The sequence below is a fragment of the Oryzias latipes genome, chromosome 23 (genome assembly GCF_053564925.1).
Source record: "Oryzias latipes strain Hd-rR chromosome 23, Olatipes_Hd-rR_3.1".
Lineage (NCBI taxonomy): Eukaryota > Metazoa > Chordata > Actinopteri > Beloniformes > Adrianichthyidae > Oryzias > Oryzias latipes.
The window spans coordinates 8,071,538-8,095,786 of NC_136259.1; the positions used below are offsets into that span (position 1 = coordinate 8,071,538).

The 24,249-nt window shown below is 39.6% G+C and overlaps 2 protein-coding genes and 1 long non-coding RNA gene across 9 annotated transcripts in view; 1 reads left to right on the plus strand and 2 right to left on the minus strand.

Moving 5' to 3' along the window:
- Positions 1-6,591, minus strand: part of LOC101161933 (protein phosphatase 1H) — a 38,701-nt gene extending 32,110 nt beyond the window's left edge. For 2 of the 3 annotated variants that reach the window (XR_013653457.1, XM_078941539.1), the window contains exons 1-2: positions 6,099-6,574; positions 2,633-2,822 (exon numbers count right to left, since the gene is read on the minus strand). Coding sequence is in view for 2 of the 3 variants with exons in the window: in XM_078941539.1 (XP_078797665.1) it covers positions 2,633-2,822; positions 6,099-6,337 (429 nt within the window). In the remaining variant the exon portion in view is untranslated. Of the gene's footprint in view, positions 1-2,632; positions 2,823-6,098 lie in introns of all 3 variants that reach the window. The other variant, XM_023952281.2, reaches the window with a different exon arrangement.
- il17rel (interleukin 17 receptor E-like) overlaps positions 5,880-24,249 on the plus strand; it is a 32,963-nt gene continuing 14,593 nt past the window's right edge. The window contains exons 1-4 of one of the 4 annotated variants that reach the window (XM_078941537.1): positions 12,042-12,179; positions 13,085-13,294; positions 17,062-17,089; positions 17,365-17,511. In XM_078941537.1, coding sequence (XP_078797663.1) covers positions 13,145-13,294; positions 17,062-17,089; positions 17,365-17,511 — 325 coding nt within the window. In that variant the 5' untranslated portion in view covers positions 12,042-12,179; positions 13,085-13,144. Of the gene's footprint in view, positions 5,998-12,041; positions 12,180-13,084; positions 13,295-17,061; positions 17,090-17,364; positions 17,512-24,249 lie in introns of those variants that run through there. The other 3 variants (XM_023952280.2, XM_020714322.3, XM_078941538.1) reach the window with 3 other exon arrangements.
- On the minus strand, positions 17,720-22,224 carry LOC111946918 (uncharacterized). Of its 2 annotated transcripts, XR_013653459.1 has the most exons (4): positions 21,577-22,224; positions 18,992-20,049; positions 18,590-18,906; positions 17,720-18,202 (listed from the first exon to the last, which is right to left on the minus strand). It is a non-coding gene; the product is annotated as an uncharacterized LOC111946918 (long non-coding RNA). The 2 variants fall into 2 exon arrangements; XR_013653458.1 differs by lacking the exon at positions 21,577-22,224 and having other exon boundaries at positions 18,992-20,246.

Sequence of the window (24,249 nt, forward strand, 5' to 3'; positions counted from 1 at the left end):
TCAGATGTTTTACAAAAGCCTATAAAAAATTCTGTAATTTCTGCAATATTTGGTGTAATCCCACAGGATCTTAATCTAAACCACAAAGCACAAAACATAATTATATTTGGGAATTTGATTGCTAGGAGACTTATTCTTCTCAAATGGAAGGATCAATTTCCTCCAACTTTAAAGATGTGGATAAATGATCTCTTACATTTTTTGGTTTTGGATAAAATTTGCTTCTCTGCTAGAGGTTGTACACAAGATTTTTATACCACTTGGAATCCCTTCTTAAATTATATGAAGAATTTAGATATCACTGCTGTTAAAACGTTTATTTTGGAAATGTGCAATTGAGAGGTAAATGTTCTTTTGAAAATGTATATTTTAAAAAATATTTGTAGTTTGAAAGAGTGGTGCAGTAAGGGGAGGGTGTGTGGGGATATGTAATCAGTTTTGTATACTTTGTCATACTTGAATCCTTGTACCGTCTGTTTAAATTTAAAATACCAATAAAAAGACTTGGTGTAAAAAAACCATCTCAATTCTTCCCTTTTTTCCCTCACCTAGTTTCAAATGGATCAGTTTTGACCTGGATATATATATATATATAAAAATGGACCAGTTTTCAAATGTGTCCATTTTTTAATGTGTACCTATAAATACAAATATAACACAGATTGTCGAATGCAAAGACACATTTAGTACAAATTTCAACTAAATTAATCAGATTCATGTTAAATTTCGAAGCTGTCTTTGATAAAATAAACTCCATCCACTGCTGCCTGCATGAAATATTCTTTGGGAATGATTTTCACTCTTCACAACCAAAAAAAACTTCTAAATCATCGAAATGGTAAAAGGTGTATACTTATATAGTGCTTTTTTCTCTTTTTTTTATCTTACTGTAAAGTCTAAGCTCTTTATAGTCACAGTCCCATCAATGCAGACACATTTAATCATTGATGGCGGCTCTGCTGCCAAACGCTGTCGCCAACCTATCACCACCAGAGGCAATGTGAGGTTCGATGACTTGCTCAGGGACACTTTAATACATGGTTTGGCAAGGTGGCATCTGAACCAACCACTCTATCTCTACACCATGGGATGTCTTTTCTAAGCAGCACAGGAGACGCATTTCCATGTTTCACCCTTTGAAATCAAAGACAGCCAAACTCACTGACTTCTGTTGTATTAGAAAGTGAAGCTAGGTTACTTTATAACATTGTTTTTTTTTTTTGTTAAAATCATATATAAAATGTTATTTTTCTTCATCCAATCCACAAATGTATTTTGAAGTGATTTCTTATGTTTGTCAGGCAGGAAAACAACTTTTTTTTGTTTGGTTCTTCCTTCTTTCTAACTTTGTTGAATTTGATTGACTAGTTAGTTGTTTTTAATGACCAAAGTTGTTTTTTTTTTTTTTGGGGGGGGGGGGGGGGGGGGGGGGGTTAAACAGAAAACTAACAAACAAATCAACAACAAAACAAATGTTCAACTAAAAATGAAATCAAACTAAATCAAAAATGTAATCAGTGCTGTAATCTGACAGAAATATGAGGAGTATTTCTTCATAAGTAAATTTAGAATAACAATTGTATTAACAAATAATAAAATTCCAAAGTTGAATCCAAATGGAGCAACAACAAAGAAAAAGTTACTCAAAAAGATTTAAAAAAAAATCGAAGTCTAAAAATATTCCAAGGAGAGGACTACACTCGACTGTCACACTGACTCTATGTTAACGTCAGTTTTGTAAAACTATCTGACAGGGAGGGGGGAAAACATGATGACTAATGCTGCTGCCGTGGCAACGAGTCGTGACGTTGACGCCACTGGAAAGATGAGAAGAAACCGTCATGACTCATGTTGTCCTGCGGAGCGCGGGCGCCGCAGAGGTCAGGCCTCCGTTCACACTCAGCTTTATAGGAAAGCTGTGGGCGAGTCGGCTTCTATCTTTCATTTGACTTCACAAAGCAATAACGTGTAAAAAAAAAAAGTGTCGAGTTACACGGTGGTGTAGTGGTTAGCACTCTAGCTTCACTGATTCGAATCCCGGCTGGATTCTTTTTGTGTGTGGAGTTTGCATGTTCTCCTCATACAGGTGTGGATTTACTCCGGGCTTCCTCCCACAGTCCACAAACATGCAGGTTGAACCCTGCGTTTCACCTAACAGTGGCTGGGATAGGCTCCAGCAACCCAGGACCCCAAAAGGGGATTCAGAAGTACGGATGGATGGATGCTCTAAAGCAGAAATCACCAATCACTAACAAGGCTTAAGAATAGCATGGTGTAGGCCCTTTAAAATCTGTACGATGTGCCTACGTCTCACCTACTTTACTCTTGCGTGCTGTATAAGTGTTCTAATGACCTTTCACCTGCAACATATCTGTAGAAAAAATCTGCATGAACATTTCTACTCAATGACCTCATTAAATGGTCAACGATTTAGATATTTCCATTAGGTTAACTGCGTTTTTTTTGTAGAGATTTGCCCATTTTTCACCCATTACTCGCTTGTAAGGGCAGCTGTGACTAAAGTCTAACTAGTCTCTTAACTATAGAGTAATTTAGTTAATACTTTTTGAACCAAATAATGAGTTACTATAACTAATTATTTTTTAAAAGTAGCCTACCCAACCCTTCTTACCTCTCCCATCCTGCTGTGCTCCATCCGAAGCCCCAGGCCTTCTCCGTTGGGCAGAGAGTTCCTCCTCTTGGCGGTGGGGGTCTTGCTGGGGGTGGAGGGTGGACAGTAACTCATGGGTCTCCTCCTCGCCACAACCACCTCACAGCAGGCTTGGTCTTCGTTCAGTGCACTCTTCCCGGCATTGATCACCCTAAAGCATCAAAAAGGGTTGTTCGTGGGACTCTCAAATGAGCGAATAGACCATAAAGTCAGTAAGGCATGCACTGCTTTAGCCTTTTAGTTTTTTTGTTGATTTTATTTGTAACATATTTGTTGTCTTTGTGCTTTTATTGTCTATATTTCTGTACATGGCTTTGAATTGCATGAACCGGAATATATAACCAAAACTACCTACCCTTGAAAATCCCTTAGTTTATATTGGTTAATAATAGGAGAACAGAGCTGTGGTTTTTTTAGATAAGGTAATTGTCTGCTGTAAATGAGAACATGAGGGGTTTTAATTACAAAGAAGCTCTGGGATCTGAGACGAACCTCTGATCCACACCAATCCACTGGAGACATTCGAGTCAGAAATAATGTGTGAAATGGCAGAAAGGAGGAGGCTGTGGCGCTGAAACGCACCGACACATCGGTTTTACTTTACACTTAACACGATAAACAATATTCTACAAAAAGGCAGCTGGACTATGAATATTTTATTTTGGTCTACATATTTAGTAGCACTGAAATATTTCAAAAAGGAGGTTTTTTAACTGCTCTTATAATCATTATCACAAAGTTTTAACCCTTTCTCAGCATTTTATGTTTTTTATATAATTAATAATGTGTCTAACCCTTGCGCTGTCTTATGGGGTCAAAATGACCCCACCCTTACAATGACGTGTTCTCCCTACCATGACAAAGGTGGATAAAGGTGGAAATATTTCATGTAATCCATGGAGACCAGTGAAGATCACAAATCATTGAAGAAAAAATGTTCAGTGCACTGTTTAGTGGGTCTAGATGACCCCACAAGATAGCACAAGGGTTAAGTTTGACATGAACATCAGTGCTGTTCCTCAAACATTACAGGACGGTTAAAAGCCTGCTTAATGTACAATTTTTAATCACTCTTTGAGAAGTTTTTACTTTTTATTGTCTTTTTTTCTATTTTCAAACCATTTTTTGTGTGGTGTTTGTTATGGACCCTTTGGGCCAAGTAAGTCGTCCTAATAAAACACATATAAATCTCGGTGGGTTTACACAAGAGTTAAGATCAACGACCCACGAACATCAGTGCTGTTCCTCACAAGCTAACCTAAAATGAGGGTTAAAACCCTGTTTAATGTATAATTTGTATTTTTTAAAGAGTTTGACTTTTCATTCTGTTTTAACTGTTTTGGTTTTCATGACGTAAGCTGCAGACCCTTTCAGCCAGGGGGCGCCCACACTTTTTCGGCATGTAAGCGAGTCAAAAATACTATGTTTATGTACTAATAACTTAACACTACACAGTAAGAGCACACAGATACTTGTGAGGAGATAGTTCTATCTCTTGTATTAATATTATTTTGTAGTAATACAGAATTACAATAGATAAGGCATTTTATTATGAATACAAGCAGCGATGGTTTCGTGCTGTGAACTGTGTTATGGCGGCAGCGTGAAATTTCTACAGCGCTGAGCAAACAGTGCGTGCCTGCCTCTGGACAACACTGCTGCCTGAGTGGGCTCACATCCCTGGAGCAGGGAAACGCGGACACGGCAGCAGGCGCTGTGGCAGGAAGGCTGGGTCAGACATCTCAGACTCTTTAACCCCTGTGCTATCCAAGACACTTTAACATTGGGAGTTGGGTCATCTAGACCCACTAGACAGTGCTCTAAACCTTTTTTCTTCACTGATTTGTGATCTTCACTGGTGTCCATGGATTACATGAAATCTTTCCACCTTTATCCACCTTTGTCATGGTAGGGAGAACACGTCAATGTAAGGGTGGGGTCATTTTGACCCCACAAGATAACACAAGGGGTACTGGGCCTAAAAAAAAAACAGCTTGTATGGGCCATAGTGTAAATGGCTCCCCTGGAAACCCAGTGCGCAGGGAGATGAAAGAAAGATAGAAAAAAAGTGCGCTGAGTGTAGTTAAACACAGTGACGTATGACTCAGAGGATGTTCTATTGGCTGTTCTGCATGTCAATTAAGTAACTTATTACACAGTGTGGATGATGATTTGCTGACAGCTTTTTAAAAAAATATCTTTTTACATTTTTTTTATTTATTTATCTTTGATGACCCGTGATCTACCGTCACATCCTTCGAGGTAATAAGCACCCCTGCTTTAAGCCAAGTCACCCTTGAAAAGGAGATCTTGATGCCAGTGAATGCACACCGGGGAACATTTGACCCGCGAATGTCACTGCTGGTCCTCACAAGCGAACATTACAGGAAGATTATCAGCCTCTTTAAAGTAAGTTATTTTTGTAATTTTTGAATCGTTTTACTTTTTATAGTCTTTTTATCTATTATCAATTATTATCTATATTTTTTATTTATTACGTTTGTTGCGACGCCTTTGGAACAAGTCATCCTTGAAAAAGAGATTCTAAACTTAATGGGTTTATAATCTGGCTTAAAAATAAAACCAAAATAAGTGTACACTAGAGTTTAGATTAAACATGCCAATTTGACCCATGAACATCAGTGCAGCTCCTCACAAACTAACATTACAGGTGGTTAAAAGCTTGTTTTATGTATAAATGTATTTTTGCTCCTTGACACCCTTGGCGGTACCAAGTTGTTGCTCACAAACTAACATTAGAAGCATTAAAAGCCTGTTATGTACAATTTGTATTTTTTAAAATAGTTTTACTTCATATTTTCCTTCCCTATATGTCTAACTGTTATTGTAGTCACCCTTTGCTCAAAGTTGCCCTTGAAAACGAGATCCTGATCACAGTTAAAGAAAAATAAGTGTACTTTAAAAAAGTAAATCAACAATTATTATGTATTTTCGGGAATAACTGAAAGAAAACAAATCCAAGATTAAAGTCAGATTGCATTTTATGGACTTACTGAAAAAAGCACTGAGCTTTAATAGAAGCACTACGCATGCGTACTGTGCAGCTGTGACACAGATGGTCTTCTATGGAGCAGTAAGGAAAAACGCGGGGAGGGGGGGCAGTAAAGTTGCAGCATCTGAGGGCAAATCGATGCTTGTGGAAGCAGCTGCGTGACTTTGCGTCAGTCTGACGGTCAGCCAGACTCTAAACTGGGCGCAGTTGGTGCGTTAACTCCGTCGTTGCGCACGTGCAAGGTGCGTGAAAATCAGCTCGCGGCTCGGATAGAGTGGACGCAAGACGTCACACCAACTCAGGTGGACGACAGGTTTGTGCTGACTCAACAGCGCGTGCGCAGTTTAGATGACGACGAATAAATGAATGGAATCGCGGTTTCTCGATTGCACCGGGAGCCGCGGAGGTGCTTACTCAGCGTATCCGGTGGCCCACGGTAATCTCCTGGTCTCCTTCAGGATGAGGATGGGCCGCGCGACGTGGTCCGCGGAGCACTCGATCTCGTCCGTGGACAGTCCGAGGAAGTCCGGCCGCATGTAGGGGAATTTCAGCGGCATGTCCGCGCCGGCGTGGCCGCCGCCCCCCGCGGAGCCGCCCCCGGCCACGATGCCGCCCATGAAGCCGGCCACGGCGGTCTTGACCCGGCTCAGCATGTTGCCGCCGTTGGCGCGTCGTGGTGCGGCGTCCGCGGGCCGGTGCGCGCCGGCGCGGCTCCCTTTGCCCGGATGCCCCCCCACAACGGCCGCCGCTGATCCACTCGATGGAGAATCAGATGGAGGAGGTGAAGAAGGAGGAGAGCATCGGGTTACGCGGTGTGCAGAGCGGGAGGGCGGGCGGATGCGGCTGGAGGAGCAGGAGGAGGAGATCCTCCATGGGGAGTCATTGATGAGGAGCTCGTCACGCGGAAATACGCGCAGGATTAGCGGGTCACGTGACGCTAGAAAATAAACAAATAAATAAATGGATACGAGGGCAGGCTGCTGGATGACGCAGTTGCAACATTTATTTGATTCTATCCTTTTGTTTTGATATTCAAATCAAATATATAAAAGCCGCACTAAATCAGGCTGAAAGGCCTCGTGCTTAAGGCGGACTGACGGATCAGTTCATTCAGAGGCTGAGCAGCTTAGTGCGCTGGGCTGACGGTAAGTCAGGAAAAGCCCACCATGGATTCCCTCTGAGAAACCAAACCACAACCGAGCCTCTGTTTACTGTTTAAGTCTCAATGTAGACAAAGAAAATGAAGAAAAAGGAATCCACGAAATCCCACTGGTTGATTTAAAAAATATTTGTATGATGGAGCAGAATTTGGTCAAGTTCACCTTAATATTTTGTAATGTAACTCTGGTTATTAAGTACGGAGCCCGTTTCCTGACATTAAAAAAATAAAATATATCTCGTTCCCACAGATTAATATCTTATTCGCACGAAATACTATTCCATTCTCACAAGATACTATTGCATTCCCTCGAAATACTATTTCGTTCCCTCGAAATGATTAACTCGTGCAAACGCAACAATTAATTTGTTCAAACGCAATAATTATTCACGTCATGAGTCATTCATAAACACGGATATGCTCTCCGTCCGGCCGCAAAAGCCACTTTTAGCGGTAACTTCCGTGTCTCTGTCACCCACATTCATTCGTTCAAGAAAGGAAATAGAAAAACAAGAGTGATCAATTTATTATTGTCTCAATGAATATAAGAAAAATATAAGATTTATGATGCCTAAGCTTGGTGGTTTGCCATACGATTCACCGGACATAGCTCCGCCGCGGAGCTCTTTCCTTGTCATGCCGGCATTTGGGCAGCTGGCTGGCCAGTAGACTGACAGCCAGCTGATATTGTAGTTTAGGGGGGAATATAGGAATAATAATATTCTGGACTTGCCCTTTATTAACACACTCTTTAGCAGTGGCTTTACATTTGAAGGCTAGCGGGCTACATGCTACTAACTAGCCCAGGGGTCGGGAACCTATGGCTCGCGTGATGGTCACGTGTGGCTCACAGAAAAATCTTTAATTCTTTAATTATACTTTTTTTTTCCCATTAGACCAGTCCATCTCGGGTGCGATGCGATGCGCAGTGGTAGCGGTGCTTGGAGAAAAAAAATCTACAACGCATGTCAGTTTACTATGATCTATAATTTCACAGAGTTTACAACAGCCTGAAACTTGCGAACCGCCGTCCCTTCAACTGCGCGCTCCCGTCTCTGAGAAAGTGCCCACGGTTGCAGCGGGATGTGTGAGGAAGAAAGGGGGGGTTTGTGGGCGCGGGCTGCAAGGTGAATCCCACAGGGATTGTCAAAACTTAAAACACGCTGCTGTCACATACTGCAGCGTGTGAGTATATGTTTGGCTCCACGTCTGCATGTGAGCAGTCTTTCTCACATCTGAAGAACATTCAGACCAGCCTACAATCACGTTTAACAGATGGAAGTCTCAACGCCTGCATGAAGCTGAAACTCACCACGTATCAACCAGACTAGTCCCTCAGCAAAACCATGCAGCACCAGAAGAAATACTCATCATTTATTAGCAACAGCATAACAATGTTGTTCAAAAGAATCCACAGACTTATTGTACTTAAAAAGTGTTGAAATTACATCAAATGCACACATTCACTCGTATATTTAGTTTTAAACATATTGTTGTGGACTGAGTTGGACTGGGGGGCTGTTGTTGGGTCGCGTTCTAAATTTTGGAGTTCATTGAACGCATCAAGCAGAGCTGCTGATTGGCCCTCAGTTCTGTCGCTTAGCCTGTTGTTAGGTAGTTTGGACCAATGGGGTTCAGCCATGGGCCGAATAAGGAAATAGGAGAGCTGATGCGGCAGTGAGCGAATAAGGAGTTGGGTGAAGCGCCCTCGTCTCAGCGGGGGAGAGACTGAGGAGTTGCTGAATTAATTGTACGGTGTTGGTTACGGTCTGCAGTAACCAGAATAAAGAACCTTAAAAGAGGTTAAGTCTCCGTGCCTCAGTTTGGGAAAGGGACACAACATTATTGTATGGCTCTTTCGAAATTACATTTAAAAATATGTGGCGTTTATGGCTCTCTCGGCCAAAAAGGTTCCCGACCCCAGAACTAGCCGATCATTTCTCCTGTTATTCCCGTCATAGATTTACAGCAGATAACCTCACATTTCTGTCTGTGTGTGTCTCATTACATTGCATTGAAGACACAGAGGATGTTTAGAGATCAGATTTATTTATTTTAAAAAGCACAAAAGCACGGTAATCACGTTCATTCACATGATCCTGCACTCTCTGTCCATCTTGCTGCAAAAGCCGCTTTCTGCCGCTACTTCCGTGTCTCTGTGAGCATTCAATAGTGGTAAAATAAAAGCAAGAATGATCGATCTATTATTGTCTCGATGAAAATCAGAAAAATACCATAAGATAAACCTGGCTGCTTCACACATTTCATGCATCACCATGTCCCTGTAAGGTGTAACAACAAGACCAATGATTGGCTGATCGAAATGCGGTTGGGTAAGCGTGATGCATGATGGGACATTGGTCACAGCCATGTTTGTAATGCTAGGAGCTAAAAGCTACGTCCGGTAGGCGAAGTGTTATCTCAGTTTTGAGTTAATTGAGTGAATGCAGAATGATAATCTAATTTTTGGAGACATTGAACTTTCCTGTAATCATTGCAATGGCCAGAAAAACAATCTGGAAATATTCTAATACCGATGTAAAGATGCTCTATAATAGACAGGTTTCACTTTAACCTTTGTGCTATCTTGAGGGGTCCAGATGAACCCACTCCCAACGTTAATGTGCCTTGGAGGCATGTTAATGTTGGGAGTGGGGTCATCTGGACCCCACAAGATAGCACAAGGGTTAAGAATTAACATTGATATTTTTTCTCAGAGGTTTGTAGTCAGATGTACCTGTGCAAAAAGAGGGTATCCACTAGATGGAGCTATTGCACAAAGGTGGGATCAATGACCAACCGTGTTGCCAGATTGGGTGGTTTTGATTCTTAATTTTCATCCATCCATCTTCAGAACCCGCTGGATGCCTCTCTGGGGTTGCTGGAGCCTATCCCAGCTACCTTTGGGCGAAGGTCGGCAGCCTGTTGTACGACCACAAAACCACACACACATGCACACCAAGGATGAAGCATGTTTTCTGGACTGTAGGAGAAAAGCAGCATACCCAGAATAAATCCACACATGCACCAGGAGAACACTCAAACTCCACACAGAAGGAAAGCAGCCAGGACTCGAACCTTAAAGCTATGGATACTAACATTAAAAAATGACAAAAGCAACACTATAACTGAAAATTTTGCAGTTTGGACAAGCAGATAGATCTGAATGGGCCAGAGGAGGGAGTTTGTGCCCCGCCCAGAGTATTTTCGATGTCACAAATAAGATTTTTTTTTAATATTTGTCCTACATGAGAAAAATGGCACAAGAAGATTTAAAAAAAAAACAACAAAACAATTTTCCTCTGACTGGTCTAAGACCTTAAGGACCACGCAGAAACCAGAATTTTGATGACCAGAAAGTCTACAGTCCAACATATGACACATGAATTGATGCAGTGGATGACCTGTCTGGCATTCTGCAGGATGAGGGTGGAGCCGTCAACAAGCTGCTGGAGAAAAGTGGTGAAGATCTTCAGGGACAGACCCCACCCGGCCCACGCACTGATCCACTGTGTGGACTCAACAATGAACAACAATTCTATTCATATCACAATTTATGGCTGACGATAGGATTCATAGTCGATATTGCTTCAGTTTGAACGATCTGATGCACTAAGCTGAAATTAATCCAGGAAAGCTTTAAACCCAAATTCAAACATAACTGGCCTCAGACAGATCCGTCTCAATGCATCGTAGGAATTTAAAATTGACTGATCTTGTTCAGCGCACTGTCACGTTAACTTTGGGAATGATAGCACAAGGGATAAACTGTAGTCGACCAGTTGAGACAACACATGAAATAATGTAGAAGTTGTGGTACTGATTTGCAAAATTTTTTCAATTTGCTATTTATTATTTAATAAACTAAATGTCTGGCTATGATTAAAAGCAATTTTCTAACCTTTAAATTGTGTTTGGGTCAAATTTGACCCATTTTCAATAGTCAATAACATTTTGATCAAAACACAATAAAAGAGTTCAGTCATTGTTTTTCTTGTCAGTCATTGGCAAAACTTGTGTTTTTAACATGTACAAATGGCAAACTTGTGTTCCTGATACTTTTCCACCTTGCCCATCTTCCCCTTTGATTGTAGATGGAGTTACCATGGAGATCCCATATTTACGGTGGCCCTGAAGGCCAAAGCGCAGCAACAAATTACTCAACGCAATCACAAGTTAAAGATCAAAGCGACACTCAAAAAAGCACAAAAAAACAACTAGCATTTTAGAATTTAAAACAGAATTTCAGAAACCAAAACATAAAAAAAATATTTTTGATTTCTGGAATCTAAATAAAATGTTAAAATCTGAAACAAAATGAGCAATCATAGGAAAAGGTAGGTACTATGGATTGGAGGAGTTTTAGTTTGAAAAAGAGGGAAAGCACAAGGATGATTTAACCCAATTGTGGCAAATCCTGCGATTAAGCAATCACAGCATTTTTGCGCTGGGTGTGGCCAAGGAATTTAATAATATCATCCATCAAAAGATATCGCCATGCCAAAAACAACTTCCTTCTGAAAAAAGGTGAACAAACGTCGTCATCCAGTCAGTGATGTCCTTCATTACTTACATTTTACCATTTCTTATCGTGTTTTCAGCATTTTATTTTGATTTCTGGAATTTTCTTTTTTCCTAAATGTCCCCTTTTTGTTTTTATTCTTTCTTTCTTTCTTTGGATTTGTATGTGTGTGTGTTTTTTTTATTCCGTTTTAGTACCTGCAATTGTTTTGTTTTCTAAAATATAATGTTTTTTTTTATTTCTTGTTTTGTTTTTTTTTCCTTTTAACGCGTTTTTGCATTGAGTGATTTGTTGATGTGATTTGCCCTTCAGGGCCACCGTACACTTTCGCCAAAAAATATATTTTTTGCAGGAGCAAACAAGTTGAGGATTTACGGCAGTCCAAAGTGCGCTAGCGCAAACGTGTCACCGCAGTAAAGATCTACAACACTTTCCACTCATTCAAGCTAATTGATTGCTGATTAACTTCTCTGACTTTAACTTTTTTTTAGCTGTCGAAAAACAATGTCTCTATCTGGCAAAACAGCCAAGGAGGCTCTCTTGGGGAGAGGGAGACAGTTTTTTCCGGTAAATCATCCTCCAAAGTTTTTCCTTGAAACAGAGCAGGAAAATCAGTTTGGAAAAGAATGACAGCTCTTAACAAACAGACCGCCCCCTTAGAAAAACAACAGACTTCAGTCGACTTCTGCATCTCCAGTTCTGCAGCTAATTTTTTTTCTTTGCTTAGATGTCGTGGCTTTTTGCCTAACTCATCATGACTTCATTCTTTTCTCACCTCTCTGGAATGACTTAAATTGTTTTTCCCCCCTCGTGGGTAAGTACTATTGCAACGTTTCTACGTCTTTGAATGGAAGCAATCAGTTGTACCGGTTAGTGTTTATCAAGATGTGATCTGTTGTGTTGTTGCACAATGTGGCCTTTAGATGAGGCCCTGCTTCTTCCAGTAAAGAGCAGGTGAAGCTCTGTCAACACTTTTGACCTACATGAAGCTTGTGTGTATATAATCACTTGCATTTGTGTGTTTACTTTAGAGAAACATTGCAGCTGCTTTGCATGCACAAAAAGGATCTTCAGTGGGGAAATGTAATTTTACTGTGTAGATTTAGGGGGCAAGTTTTATTTTGGTAGGGGGAAAAAACAAGGAAAAAGAGTGTCAAAAAGTTGTTTTCTTGTTATTTCACGATAAAGTTACCGGTACATGTTTTTTATTTTATTTTGTATTCTTTTTCAAATGTGAAGTTGATTTTTGACCAACAGTGAAATATGACTTTACAAGTGTGACTCAACAGTATGTGTTTTATTTCAGTAGTAAACAACGCCATGAGGAAGTATGCACTATCTGTAAATGTAAGCTGTAGCTCCAGGGAGTAAAAATATGTTTAAAAAATCACTTGATCTCTTTATGACAGTGCCCTTCTGTCTCCTGCATTTTTCTTTTTTTTTCTGCCAGTAATTCCTCTTTTTTTGTTTAATTGCACAACCTTTCCCCATGGCTCTGAAGGAGCTATCAGGACTTAGATGTTCAGAGTAGAGTTTCAAAACATATCTGTGAAAGGATTTACCGGACAGGAAAAAGTACAGTCTTTTAAAAATAAAAGGTGTTTCACGAAATATATACGAGAGATAAATATGTACGGAGAAATGAAAACTTGTTGGGTATAGTCATTTCAACTTAAGCCCCGCCTTTTTTTTACACTCACTTTAAAACCATCCAACTAGCTATCAGCCTCTCTTTCGAGGCTCTTCTGGTGCTTTGACAACTGACCCAGCAGAGGGGAGATGGTGGGACACAGCAGCAGAGGAAGAAAACGTGTGTGGATGATGATGGTCCTGTGGATTTCTTTCCTGACTCTTCTCTGCTGTTGCTTTACTGAAGCAGAAAACACAGAGCTGGACAGGATTGAGAGGTGTCAAACAAAATGTTCTCAGGTAATTTTTTTTTTTAGCAACAATTTCACAAGAAAATTCTGCACGAACACATTTGAAAAAAGATGAGGATTCTGCTGCATGATGACATTGTCTTTTGTTAAGATTGTTACCTTCTTTTAGTGACAATTTCCCACATAAATCTGCACCAATGCATTCTAATTAAAAGATGATGATCCTACTATATGTTGATGATGGTGTTGTCTTATGTTAAGATTTGTATTTTAAGGGTGTTACCTATCAAACCAGTGTGATACCATTCCTCATGTGTCTGCTCCCTTTGATCTTTATGTAGTCGCACATGGATTTTGATTTGTTTGTTTGTTCCACTTCCATTTTTTTTGTAGAAAAAATCTTTTGTGGTTTTCTTTAAGCCCAAAAATACATCAACTAGCAAAGTAACAGTTATGAGTTAAAAATCAGTAGACTGGTCACCTTGATGGTGGCATCTTTTGCTGCGCTGATGTTAATTTATGATATATAGCCTCTTTTATACCTTTTTAGTCACTTCAGAACATTAAATATGCTCTTTATGCTGAGTTTTATTACTTTATGTCGTTTTCTATCAAAGGGGCTATAGGAACTCAATTTAGAACTTGAACTAGGTCTAGAGCAGGGGTTGTCAACTTTTACCACTCAAAGAGACATTTGGATCAGTTTTTTACAAAAAAATAAAACACAGTGAGCTGCAACACCCTTTGGCTTGCCAACCGTAGCCGTCAGCACAGGGAGCCGCTCCAGGGACGAGCAGTTCACCTGATTCCGACCCGCTCCTGGATCAGACCTGCTCACAAAAATACAACAGCTGGTGGACAGATGACCCAGAGAGGCTCTGCATGATGAGGCTTTTAATCACTCCTCATTCATCATGTACTGTCTTTGTAGAAGAACTCTCCATCCCATAACAGACTGCGTTTACAGCTGCAGACACACCCCTCTGCGTGTTCACGCTGCTCTCCTCCTTCTGCCCGCTCGCACATCCAGACGGTGCTATAGGCACCATGACAATCTGAGAACATGATAGTTATTTTACAGAACCACAGAGAGCCGCAGGTTGCCTACCCCTGGTCTAGAACTTGAGGAGCTAAGTCTAGAACTTGAGGAACTAAGTCTACAACTTCATGAGCCAAGTCTACAACTTCATGAGCCAAGTCTAAACCTTAAGGAGCTAAGTCTAGAATTTGATGAACTTAGTCTAGAACTTGATGAACTTAGTCTGGAACTTGATGAACTTAGTCTAGAACCTGAGGAGCTAAGTCTAGAACTTGATGAACTTAGTCTAGAACTTGATGAACTTAGTCTGGAACTTGATGAACTTAGTCTAGAACCTGAGGAGCTAAGTCTAAAACTTCATGAGCTTAGTCTAGAACTTCATGTGCTAGGTCTAGAACTTCATGAACTTAGTCAAGAACTTGAGGAGCTAAGTCTAAAACTTGATGAACTTACTCTAGAACCTGAGGAGCTAAGTCTAGAACTTCATTAGCAAAGTCTAGAACTTCATGAGCTTAGTCTAGAACTTGATGAACTTAGTTTAGAAGTTGATGAACTTAGTCTAGAACCTGAGGAGCTAAGTCTAGAACTTCATTAGCAAATTCTAGAACTTCATGAGGTTAGTTTAGAACCTGAGGAGCTAAGTCTAGAACTTCATTAGCAAAGTCTATAACTTCATGAACTTAGTCTAGAACTTTATGAGCTTAGTCTAGAACTTGATGAGCTAAGTCTACAGCTTCAAGCCACTGAGGTGTGGGATGCCAGATTGACAAGACGCTAGGTGGACTAAAATGTAATTTTCCTGTATGGCAAGCAAAAAGAATACATTTTTTGCACTCTGATCCAAGTTGCAGATAATTGTATTTACATTGTTGATATCCAATCTACTCTCAGTTATCCAGTACTTACTGCAACAGTGGTCAAAGACCTTTTGCCCTTTCGTCCGAGACACACCTGTTTATTTGTTTGCTTATATGTTTGTTATTTAGTAGGGGGTGTGACGATATGCTAAAATCTTAATTCGGTTCGATTCAGAATTTCATAGGGCTCGGTTCGGTACATTTTGGTTCGGTACTGCTGCGTAACAAATCTGCCTGATATGAACTGCTATTTTATGAACTCTTATTTTATTGTTATTTATTGTTTGAGTTTGCGTGTGTTTTGCTGCCAGACACCTGAATTTCTCCCTTGGAAGATAAATAAAGTTTTTATCTATCTATCTATCTGTCTGTCCTTTCGTCCATCCATCTAGTCGGTGATCTGCTTAGTAAAATAAGAAAAACTATTAGCTGCCAGGAACCAAAAACTTTGTATAATTACTGTAACACTGGCCTGAAAAAAAAAAATTTTTTTACTTGCACATTTTTTTCTTGTAGACCTGATTGTTACAGTCGGGTGATGCTGTTTTAAGTTTGTTAACAGATTAGATGTGTTACTGTGGCATACGCTATCTTTGTGTAACAATGTCAACACACAGCCTTCCACTTATCCATTTGTCTTTTCCCTTCGTGGATGCTCACAACAAAGTCAAAGTGTTCCCACACAGGAGAGCGTAAGGAGATGGGGGGGTCCTCATCTCTGGACTCGCATCTGCATTAGCCGTATGTTGTCATGCTTTCTGTCCGTCACCTAATAATGTCTCGGAGGAAACTCACGGCTAACATTAATTCTGCCTCGGTGCAAAGTTTATACAGTGGCGACCAGGGAGTTAGCCCCGCCTATAGCCACTAAGACTCATGGGAAATGTGAAATCTTGTGTGTTGAATCCTTAACCATGACTGAGAGAGCTATGAAGAGAAGTGAGGTTCATGTTGTTACGCTGTTTGTGTGTGTTCATAATAAATGAGTTTAAATGCCGGAAAGGAGATTGAGCAATCTATTTCTCTGTCTACTCTCTCTCTCTCTGAGACTGTTTGAGTGCGAGTGGAGCATGGGCAGGGCAGTCAACGCAGCTAGTTAATTAGCAGCTTGACACTTGTTTCCCCGTTAGAAGTGACAAAGCAGCTGGGTCGTTACAATGCATATGTGGGGAAAAAAAGAAAAAAACGTACCGAAACGGTGCAGAAGTGAACCGAACCGAAGCTGCCGAACCAAAACGGTTCGATTCAACTACGTGTATCAATATACCCCTATTATTTAGCTGTTGTAAGTAATGAAAATGAGGTAACGGAAATTTGCTCAACAATGTGGATGTTGTAAATCAGAAATGGCATGCAGATGACTTTTAATGACATTAGTAAGTTCCTTGTCATGTTTGCTTTAGCATTTTTTCCTTATTAGTCATTGTTCAGGGTGATTCTGGAGGTGTGAATCTGACAGCCAATGAGATTACCTAGAAGCTCTGTGGTTTCTTTTTGTCTTTTCTTGCCTTATTTTTATTATTATGGGTGTGATCTTCCTGTTATTGCAGGTTTTTTTTAAATAAAATTAGAACACCTGTACTTTGCATCTCTGTGAGGAAATAGTTTGCAATTTCACAAAATGTTTTCCTCTTCCTTAAAAAAAAAAGTTTAACTGAGCCCATTCAAACGTGTTACAGCATCATAACTATTTCAAACTAACTATACAAATCATCAAAACGCAGCACGGATGTTTTTATGTCCTGGTTGCATTCAAACTAGAGTAGCAATAAGGATGTAAAAAGCTCTGGTGTGGGAATCCCCAGTCTGGTTCGGGGAGCTACCTTTGTTCTCAATAAGAGTCACTTTGTTCTTCTTACTCTCACTTGTTCACAACAAGCTGTTTTGCTTGAGTGCATTTCATCTCTTTTCTTCCTGTAGGGGCTCAGCTGCAGGACGAAAGCAGATTGTGAGTATGGGTGCAGATCGCACACATGGGTTCTTATATTTTTACATCAAGTGAAAATCTGAAAGCATGTCAGGCCTGTAACATGGTGTGAAAAATTTTAATTGTGATAAAATTGAAACCAAAGGCCTTTTGACTAGGCAAACAGGATTAAACAAACATAATTTCTTTAACAAAAGCAGCACAAAAACATTGTGTCGTTTTTTTTTTTGGTTATAAGCTAAACAGGTTGTTGTAATGAGATCTATATGTTTTAAAACTTCTCCTGTCATGTGCAGATTGGTTTCCTCCTGCATGCCTGGAACACCTGGATCACCTGAACACTTCCGTGTTCCACAACGTCAGTGTTTCGCCGGTGATGACATGCGCGGGGAAGCAGAAGTGCAAGCTGAACCTTCGGGTCAAAGCAGTGTTAGAGCTATCGGGTGAGTTAAATGGATACACACAGAGGTGTAAAAAGTACTCAAAAATTTTACTCAAGTGAAAGTACAAGTACTTAGGGAAAATTTTACTCAATTAAAAGTAAAAGTATCTGGCTAGAATCTTACTTGAGTAAAAGTAAAAAAGTACTCCATTAAAATTGTACTTGAGTATTAAGGAAGTAAAAGTAAAAGCAAGAAAGAAAACTAGAGATTCTTGTTTAAGCTTTTAATCTCAAAAAACATTAAATGAAATGCATACAAGGTTTTATCCTGCTTTAGAACTGTTTGTATTTAATTATCAAACTATAAGACAGACAATCTAATGCCAGTACACGCTACTCAAAGTTGTAAAACCTCAGATTTAACTTCAGTAGAAGCTGATTCTCAAAATTGTTAGTGTCAAGCCTAGCTCTTTTGGGGCTGAAAAGCAATCCTGCAGTGCTGAAAAGCCTCTCACAGGCAGCCGATGCGGGAAGAGGTGTATTAGTCTTGATAGAGAGGCTGCAAATAGCAGGAAACGTGAGCAGAGACTCCCTGGTGTCTGAAACACAGGCCAGATATCCATCCAACTCTTTGCTGGCTTCATGTGTTGTCGGTTTCAAAGAAGCGAAAAAATCTTCATCATCAGATGAACTGTTGGCCAATTCCTTCTTGTGGTCCAAAGGCTCCAGATGCACTCTGATGTAGTCCATGCCTACAAGCACAGTGAGCAGACACAAAGAAAAGTTTGGTTGAGGGGCTTCTGACTGGGAACAAATTTTATGGATTTTGTCATTAACTACATTTACGTGCAGTCATCTACATCTAAAATCATGCAAATCCCTTATTTTAGCATAAAATCTAACTGCATTTCCAAACCACATATGATACATATGAGTTTGGTTTCAAGAAACACTGAGGGATAACTACAACCTGCTGCAAGAATACTTTACATCAATATTCATATTGAGATCACAGCCAAAGATGGGATATAACATTCCTAAAAAGTGCAAAAATAAATAAATAAAAGAATAATTTTGGTATGGCTCAAAGGTTGCCCAGATTAGAATTCGTCAAGTGTATGTTGCTTGCATTCATTTACCTCGTTTTATGATGGTTTCATCATTTGTCCAAGAGGTCCGAAATTTAGGGAGAAGGATGGCAGCTGCTATGATCTCAGGATCTTCAAACATATGCTTGAATCGTGTTTGGATTCCTTGTTGTAGGGCATCCACAAGTGGGTCACAGTACCTGAGAGAATGGTGGAGTCGCTGAAGTTTCAAGCTTAACTGATGGACACTAGGCAGCAGCCACCCCAGCTGTGTATTCGTTTCCGCTTGCAAGATGTCGAGTACTTTTGCAACTGGACGCATTGTGTTGGCCCACTCTGTCAAGAACAGCATTTCTGCTGGATTAAACCTACAGGAGAAATCAGCATAATCAAAGAGTATTAAACAAAAACAACCCACATTTGTTTACATCGATAGAGGGGAAAAACACTTACATTGGAACCTCAAGAGAGGTGCATATATTCCGAAGTGCGCCTTCTCCTGCTTCTTTGCAAATTTGAAGAATTCTGTCAACAGCCATAAAAGTTGAATTCCACCGCGTTTGGTTTGGCCTTAAAAGCTGAAGCCGGCTTTCTGATTCAACAGCTTCAGCTGCTAGAGCCGATCGGCTGCTTTTATTCCATAAAGCTTGGCATTTGCCAAAGACAGATCTGTAGAGTTTCTTGTAGTGTTCATTTGAGAGAGCTTTTTGGGCATCAACGCTTGAGACTAGGTTAAGTAAGTGACAGGCACACTTTTGATGTTTTGGTAGCTGGAATTCGAAGCCATCGTCTTGGTCCAGGACTCGTGAGGCATCTTGGAATTCCACACCATCACTTCCCTCACCACAGCCTTCAGAATCAGTGTCATCACTTTCACACCTTCTTGCCTCAGTCTCGATATCATTGTTTTCCACACCAAAAACTCTGAAAGCCTTCATAAAGTTGGAACCACTGTCTGTGGTTGTGCAAACAACCTTGTCACGTATTTCATACTCTGAGTGGATATCATTCATGGCACTGGCCAGTACCTCAAAAGTATGAGAGCCCATTAATCTTTTGCAGGCAAGTGCAGCGGAATGTCTTTCAAGACTTCCAGGGTTGATCCAGTGAGCAGTTACACCAATGAATGACTTTCTACGTGCAGTCCAACAATCCGTTGTGGTTGCAATCCATTCAACTTCACTCATGGCAGCAGTCACTTTCTGTTTCATGATCAGAGCAGCTTCAGCTATCTTGGAGCGTAAAGTAGGCCTTGTAATGACAGAAATGCCAGGCTGCAGTGTACTAATCAGCTCTTTAAATGATGGCAGATCAACAGTGCTGAAAGGATGAAGTCCTTGAATGATGTACCTTAATATAGCTTTGTTCACAGTGACTGGAGACACATGTTTGACTGGGAAAACTGAGTCAACTTTCAGTTGCTTACTGCTGGAAGCATGGGTGGAGGTCCCGATCTTTCTCTTCTGTGCTGTCAATTTAGAGTAGTTTTTGAGGTAATTTGGGTGCATTCTCTGTAAAAACAACAAATAAATATTTATATTGTATGCAATAAATGTAACAATTACACATACACTCTCTGATTACAGCATTAAAGGGTTAGTTCACCCAAAAATGAAAAGATGTCATTAATGACTCACCCTCATGTCGTTCCAAGCCCGTAACACCTCCGTTCATCTTCGGAACACAGTTTAAGATATTTTAGATTTAGTCCGAGAGCTTTCTGTCCCTCCACTGAAAATGTATGTACGGTATACTGTCCATGTCCAGAAAGGTAATAAAAACATCAAAGTAGTCCATGTGACATCAGTGGGTTAGGTAGAATTATTTGAAGCATCGAAAATACATTTTGGTCCAAAAATAACAAAACCTACGACTTTATTCAGCATTGTAGCGTCACTGCGAAGTCGTGAACGCGGATTGACAACAGACCCGGAAGAGAATACAATGCCGAATAAAGTCGTAGGTTTTGTTATTTTTGGACCAAAATGTATTCGATGCTTCAAAAAATTCTAACTAACCCACTGATGTCACATGGACTACTTTGATGTTTTTATTACCTTTCTGGACATGGACAGTATACCGTACATACATTCTCAATGGAGGCACAGAAAGCTCTCGGACTAAATCTAAAATATCTTAAACTGTGTTCTGAAGATGAACGGAGGTCTTACGGGCTTGGAACGACATGAGGGCGAGTCATTAATGACATTATTTTCATTTTTAGGTGAACTAACCCTTTAATAAAACTGACATTTGCAGCCAATTGCACACTTTATAATGTTAAATACTTGTTGATTTTAGAAATACAGTAGCATTTAGTGACAATCAAACATTAATTTTATTTCTGATTATATTGACAAAAACACAGGACTGTAAGGCTGACATGACAGGGTGAATTGATTTCATTACATTAGTTTTGATGGTAACACTTTTACAATAAGGTTCGTTAGTTAACTACATTAGTTAACATGAACTAATAATGAACTGCACGTATACATGTTAATTTCAACATTTACTAATACTTTATATCTTGTTAACATTAGTTAATGCACTGTGAACTAACATGAACAAACAATGAACATCTGTATTTCTATTAACTAACGTTAACAAAGATTAACAGATACAGTAACAAATGTATTGCTCATGGTTATTTAATGTTAGTTAATACATGAACTAATCAACCTCATTGTAAAGTGTTACCGTTTTGACAATACAACATGTTTGGAAAAAAATTTCTCGCTTGGTTTTCTTGTGTTTTGCATGAATTCAAACACAATGAGAGCACGGAATGATAATGATTATTCAAAGCTGCAATAGGCGCCAAATTTCCCGTGGACCTAACGTTACCAATTACAAATGCATTTTAGCATTTTATTACGTGAGCCTTATATTGTCAATCGCATGCATTAGTGAAAATAGGCCTACTACACATATAAAAGGCGCGCCATCAACGTCAAAACATGCACACCCAAAAAAAAAAAAAAAAAAAAAAAAAAAAAAAAAAACTATCAGTAAAACAAAATACTTAATGTACTTACCTCAATATGCTTCCTTAGGTTTGATGGCGAACTTTTGAAGGCCGATATTTCTTTATTAAGCGGGAGACAGAGGACACATTTCATCTTGAATGAATCTTTATTTACACCACTTAAAGAAAAGAATTCGCGAAGATACGGCCACGGGTGCTCTTGATCCTGTGGCTGATTTTGGACTGTGCTGCTCGCAGCTGCTGATGAATCACATACTTCCTCCATTTTCTTCCACTGATTGACTGTTATAATTTCCCTAATTTCCAGGTCAAGGTGCTGTGCATTGTGGTAATAGATGTGACATGACGTCACTTCCAAAGGACCAATGAACATGTCTGACCAATTTCATATAATGTGAAAACGATTTTCATAGGCAGAATAAATAACATTTAAATTAAACTGGGCATCAGCGCAATTCAATTGGTTTGGTAATAGCAAGGGAAAATAGAATGAAGTGATCTCCAAAAAATAAGTACTTTTTGACTGTAAATAAAATTGTAAGGAGTAAAAAGTACTTTTTTTTCTAAAAAAATGTAATTAAGTAAAAGTAAAAGTATTGATTTTTAATTGTACTCAAGTAAAGTAAAAATCCCCAAAAATAATACTTAAGTACAGTAATCAAGTAAAATTACTCAAGTACTTTACACCTCTGGATACACAACAGTGCAGAGTTGTGCTCTGCTGGGAAACAGACTTAAAAAGTTCAATAGCCCACAGTAGACATTACACTGCTCATTTCGATGACTTTTTTAGGACTACAGAACACATTCCTAAACACTCATTGCTTGTTTTCAGTAAAGGATGGAGCCATGCTCTACTCAAGTTAGCCAAAAATGTATCGCACTGTGTGAGCGTTTAGATACGACTAAGCAATTAGATAATCTTTGACTCTTAAGTAACACATTTTCATTTTTTATTTTATTTAGTAATAACATTTATTTGCAGAAGTAGGGGATGAAACCATGCTCTACTCAAGTTAGGCAAAGTGTTTATCCTATGTACACACTGGGCATGTGTGGTGCCCAGTGTGTACGAAGCATATATACACACTGGTTACCACACATGTCCAGTGTGTGTACACAGCATGTCCGGCATTTGTGGTATGCTAAGTACAAACAGGGGATATGTGGTGGGTTCAAGAACATGCTAAGCATGGGATCTTGAGCATGCTTTTAGCATATGGTGTTCATATGCTAATCCTATATATGAAAGACTTGGTGTCATAAATTTCCATGTGGGTACAAACCACAATCATTAATTTCTCCTCCTTGTTTAATTTTCAAACAGTTGGAACTTCCATGTTTTATAAAGGACACTACCCATAATTCACTGCCAAATCCGAGTTCCTAAATGGTCAAAGTTCAACTGGTTTAACTGAAAGCGTGCGTTCAGTTGCAAACCTGTTTTGAACGTAGAACCCAAAAACGGACTTAGAAACTTGGGTAGTGATGTGTGAATGTGAGACTTTTGAAAGCGTAAGCCAGTAAAACAAATATGCGCACTTTTAGATAAACTCGGTGTGAAGATAACATTAGTGCACTGTTTGGCCGATTACAACCTAGGCTTTTATAGTTTGTTTGTTTTTATCCCACGTAAACATATTTAGTGTTTGTTTGTAGAAATAGGGTATGAGTAATGCTCTGTTAAAGTTAGCCTAAAAGTTAGCGTGCTATGTTGGTGCACACATGTACATGCTTCAAAGCAACCAAGTTTGTTTTCAGCTTTCTTAATTAACTAAGGTTTTTCTCTACCAAGTAAACACAGTCATTGTTTGTTTTCAGATGCTCAAGTCAAGTTAGCCAAAATGTTGGCGCACTTTTTGAGTGTTTATTAGCAACTAGTTATTTTACCCATGGCTTTCCTAAGGGACCTTTTTTGTTGTTCTGGTTAACACACCTAGTGTTTATTTTACAAATAGAACGGATAAAACCATGCTCTACTCAAGTTGGCCAAAAAGTTAGCGTGCTGTGTGGGATTTCAAGTGTACATGCTCAAAAGTGACCAGGTTATTTACTTACTGCTTTCCTCAATCTAGTCAACACATTAAGTAAAAAAAATTGCACAAGTAGGGGATAGAGCACACTAAGTGGGCGTTTAGATGCTACTACATATTTCATTAACCCTTGACTCTCTAAGCAAATCTAGTAAACACTTCCAGTAGTTGCTATACTCAAGTTAGCCAAAAAAGTCACACCCAGTTGATATGCACGTGCTTCGAATCAGCAAGTTTGTTTTCACCTTCCTGAAGGAACTTTAGTTATTTTTAGCCAAGTAAACAAATGGATGGATCCATGTTAGCTAGCCACTCCCTACTAAAATGAATAAAAAGATGTCACACTGTGTTGGCATTTGCATGTGCTCAAGCTAATAACGCTCAGTTTTCTGGAGTCATGTCCTATAAACCTGAAAATGTGGTTGCCATAACGACAGCAAAGGCTTAGGCCAGGCTAATTTTCCACAGTAGGTTTCTTTTAGATATTTCAGATATCTCCATAGGCACATTAGTTTGACAAAGGTAACAGCTTCACAAAAAACAAACAACAAACAGCTTAGCTAGAAATAACTTGTTTGTGCTGTTGACCTTCACACACACAACGACTTTTTTCAGTCGTGTTAAGCAAGATGCACTCAGGATTCTGTCAAAGAAATGCAAACAAGCTGGAAAGAGAAGAGAGCACTTAA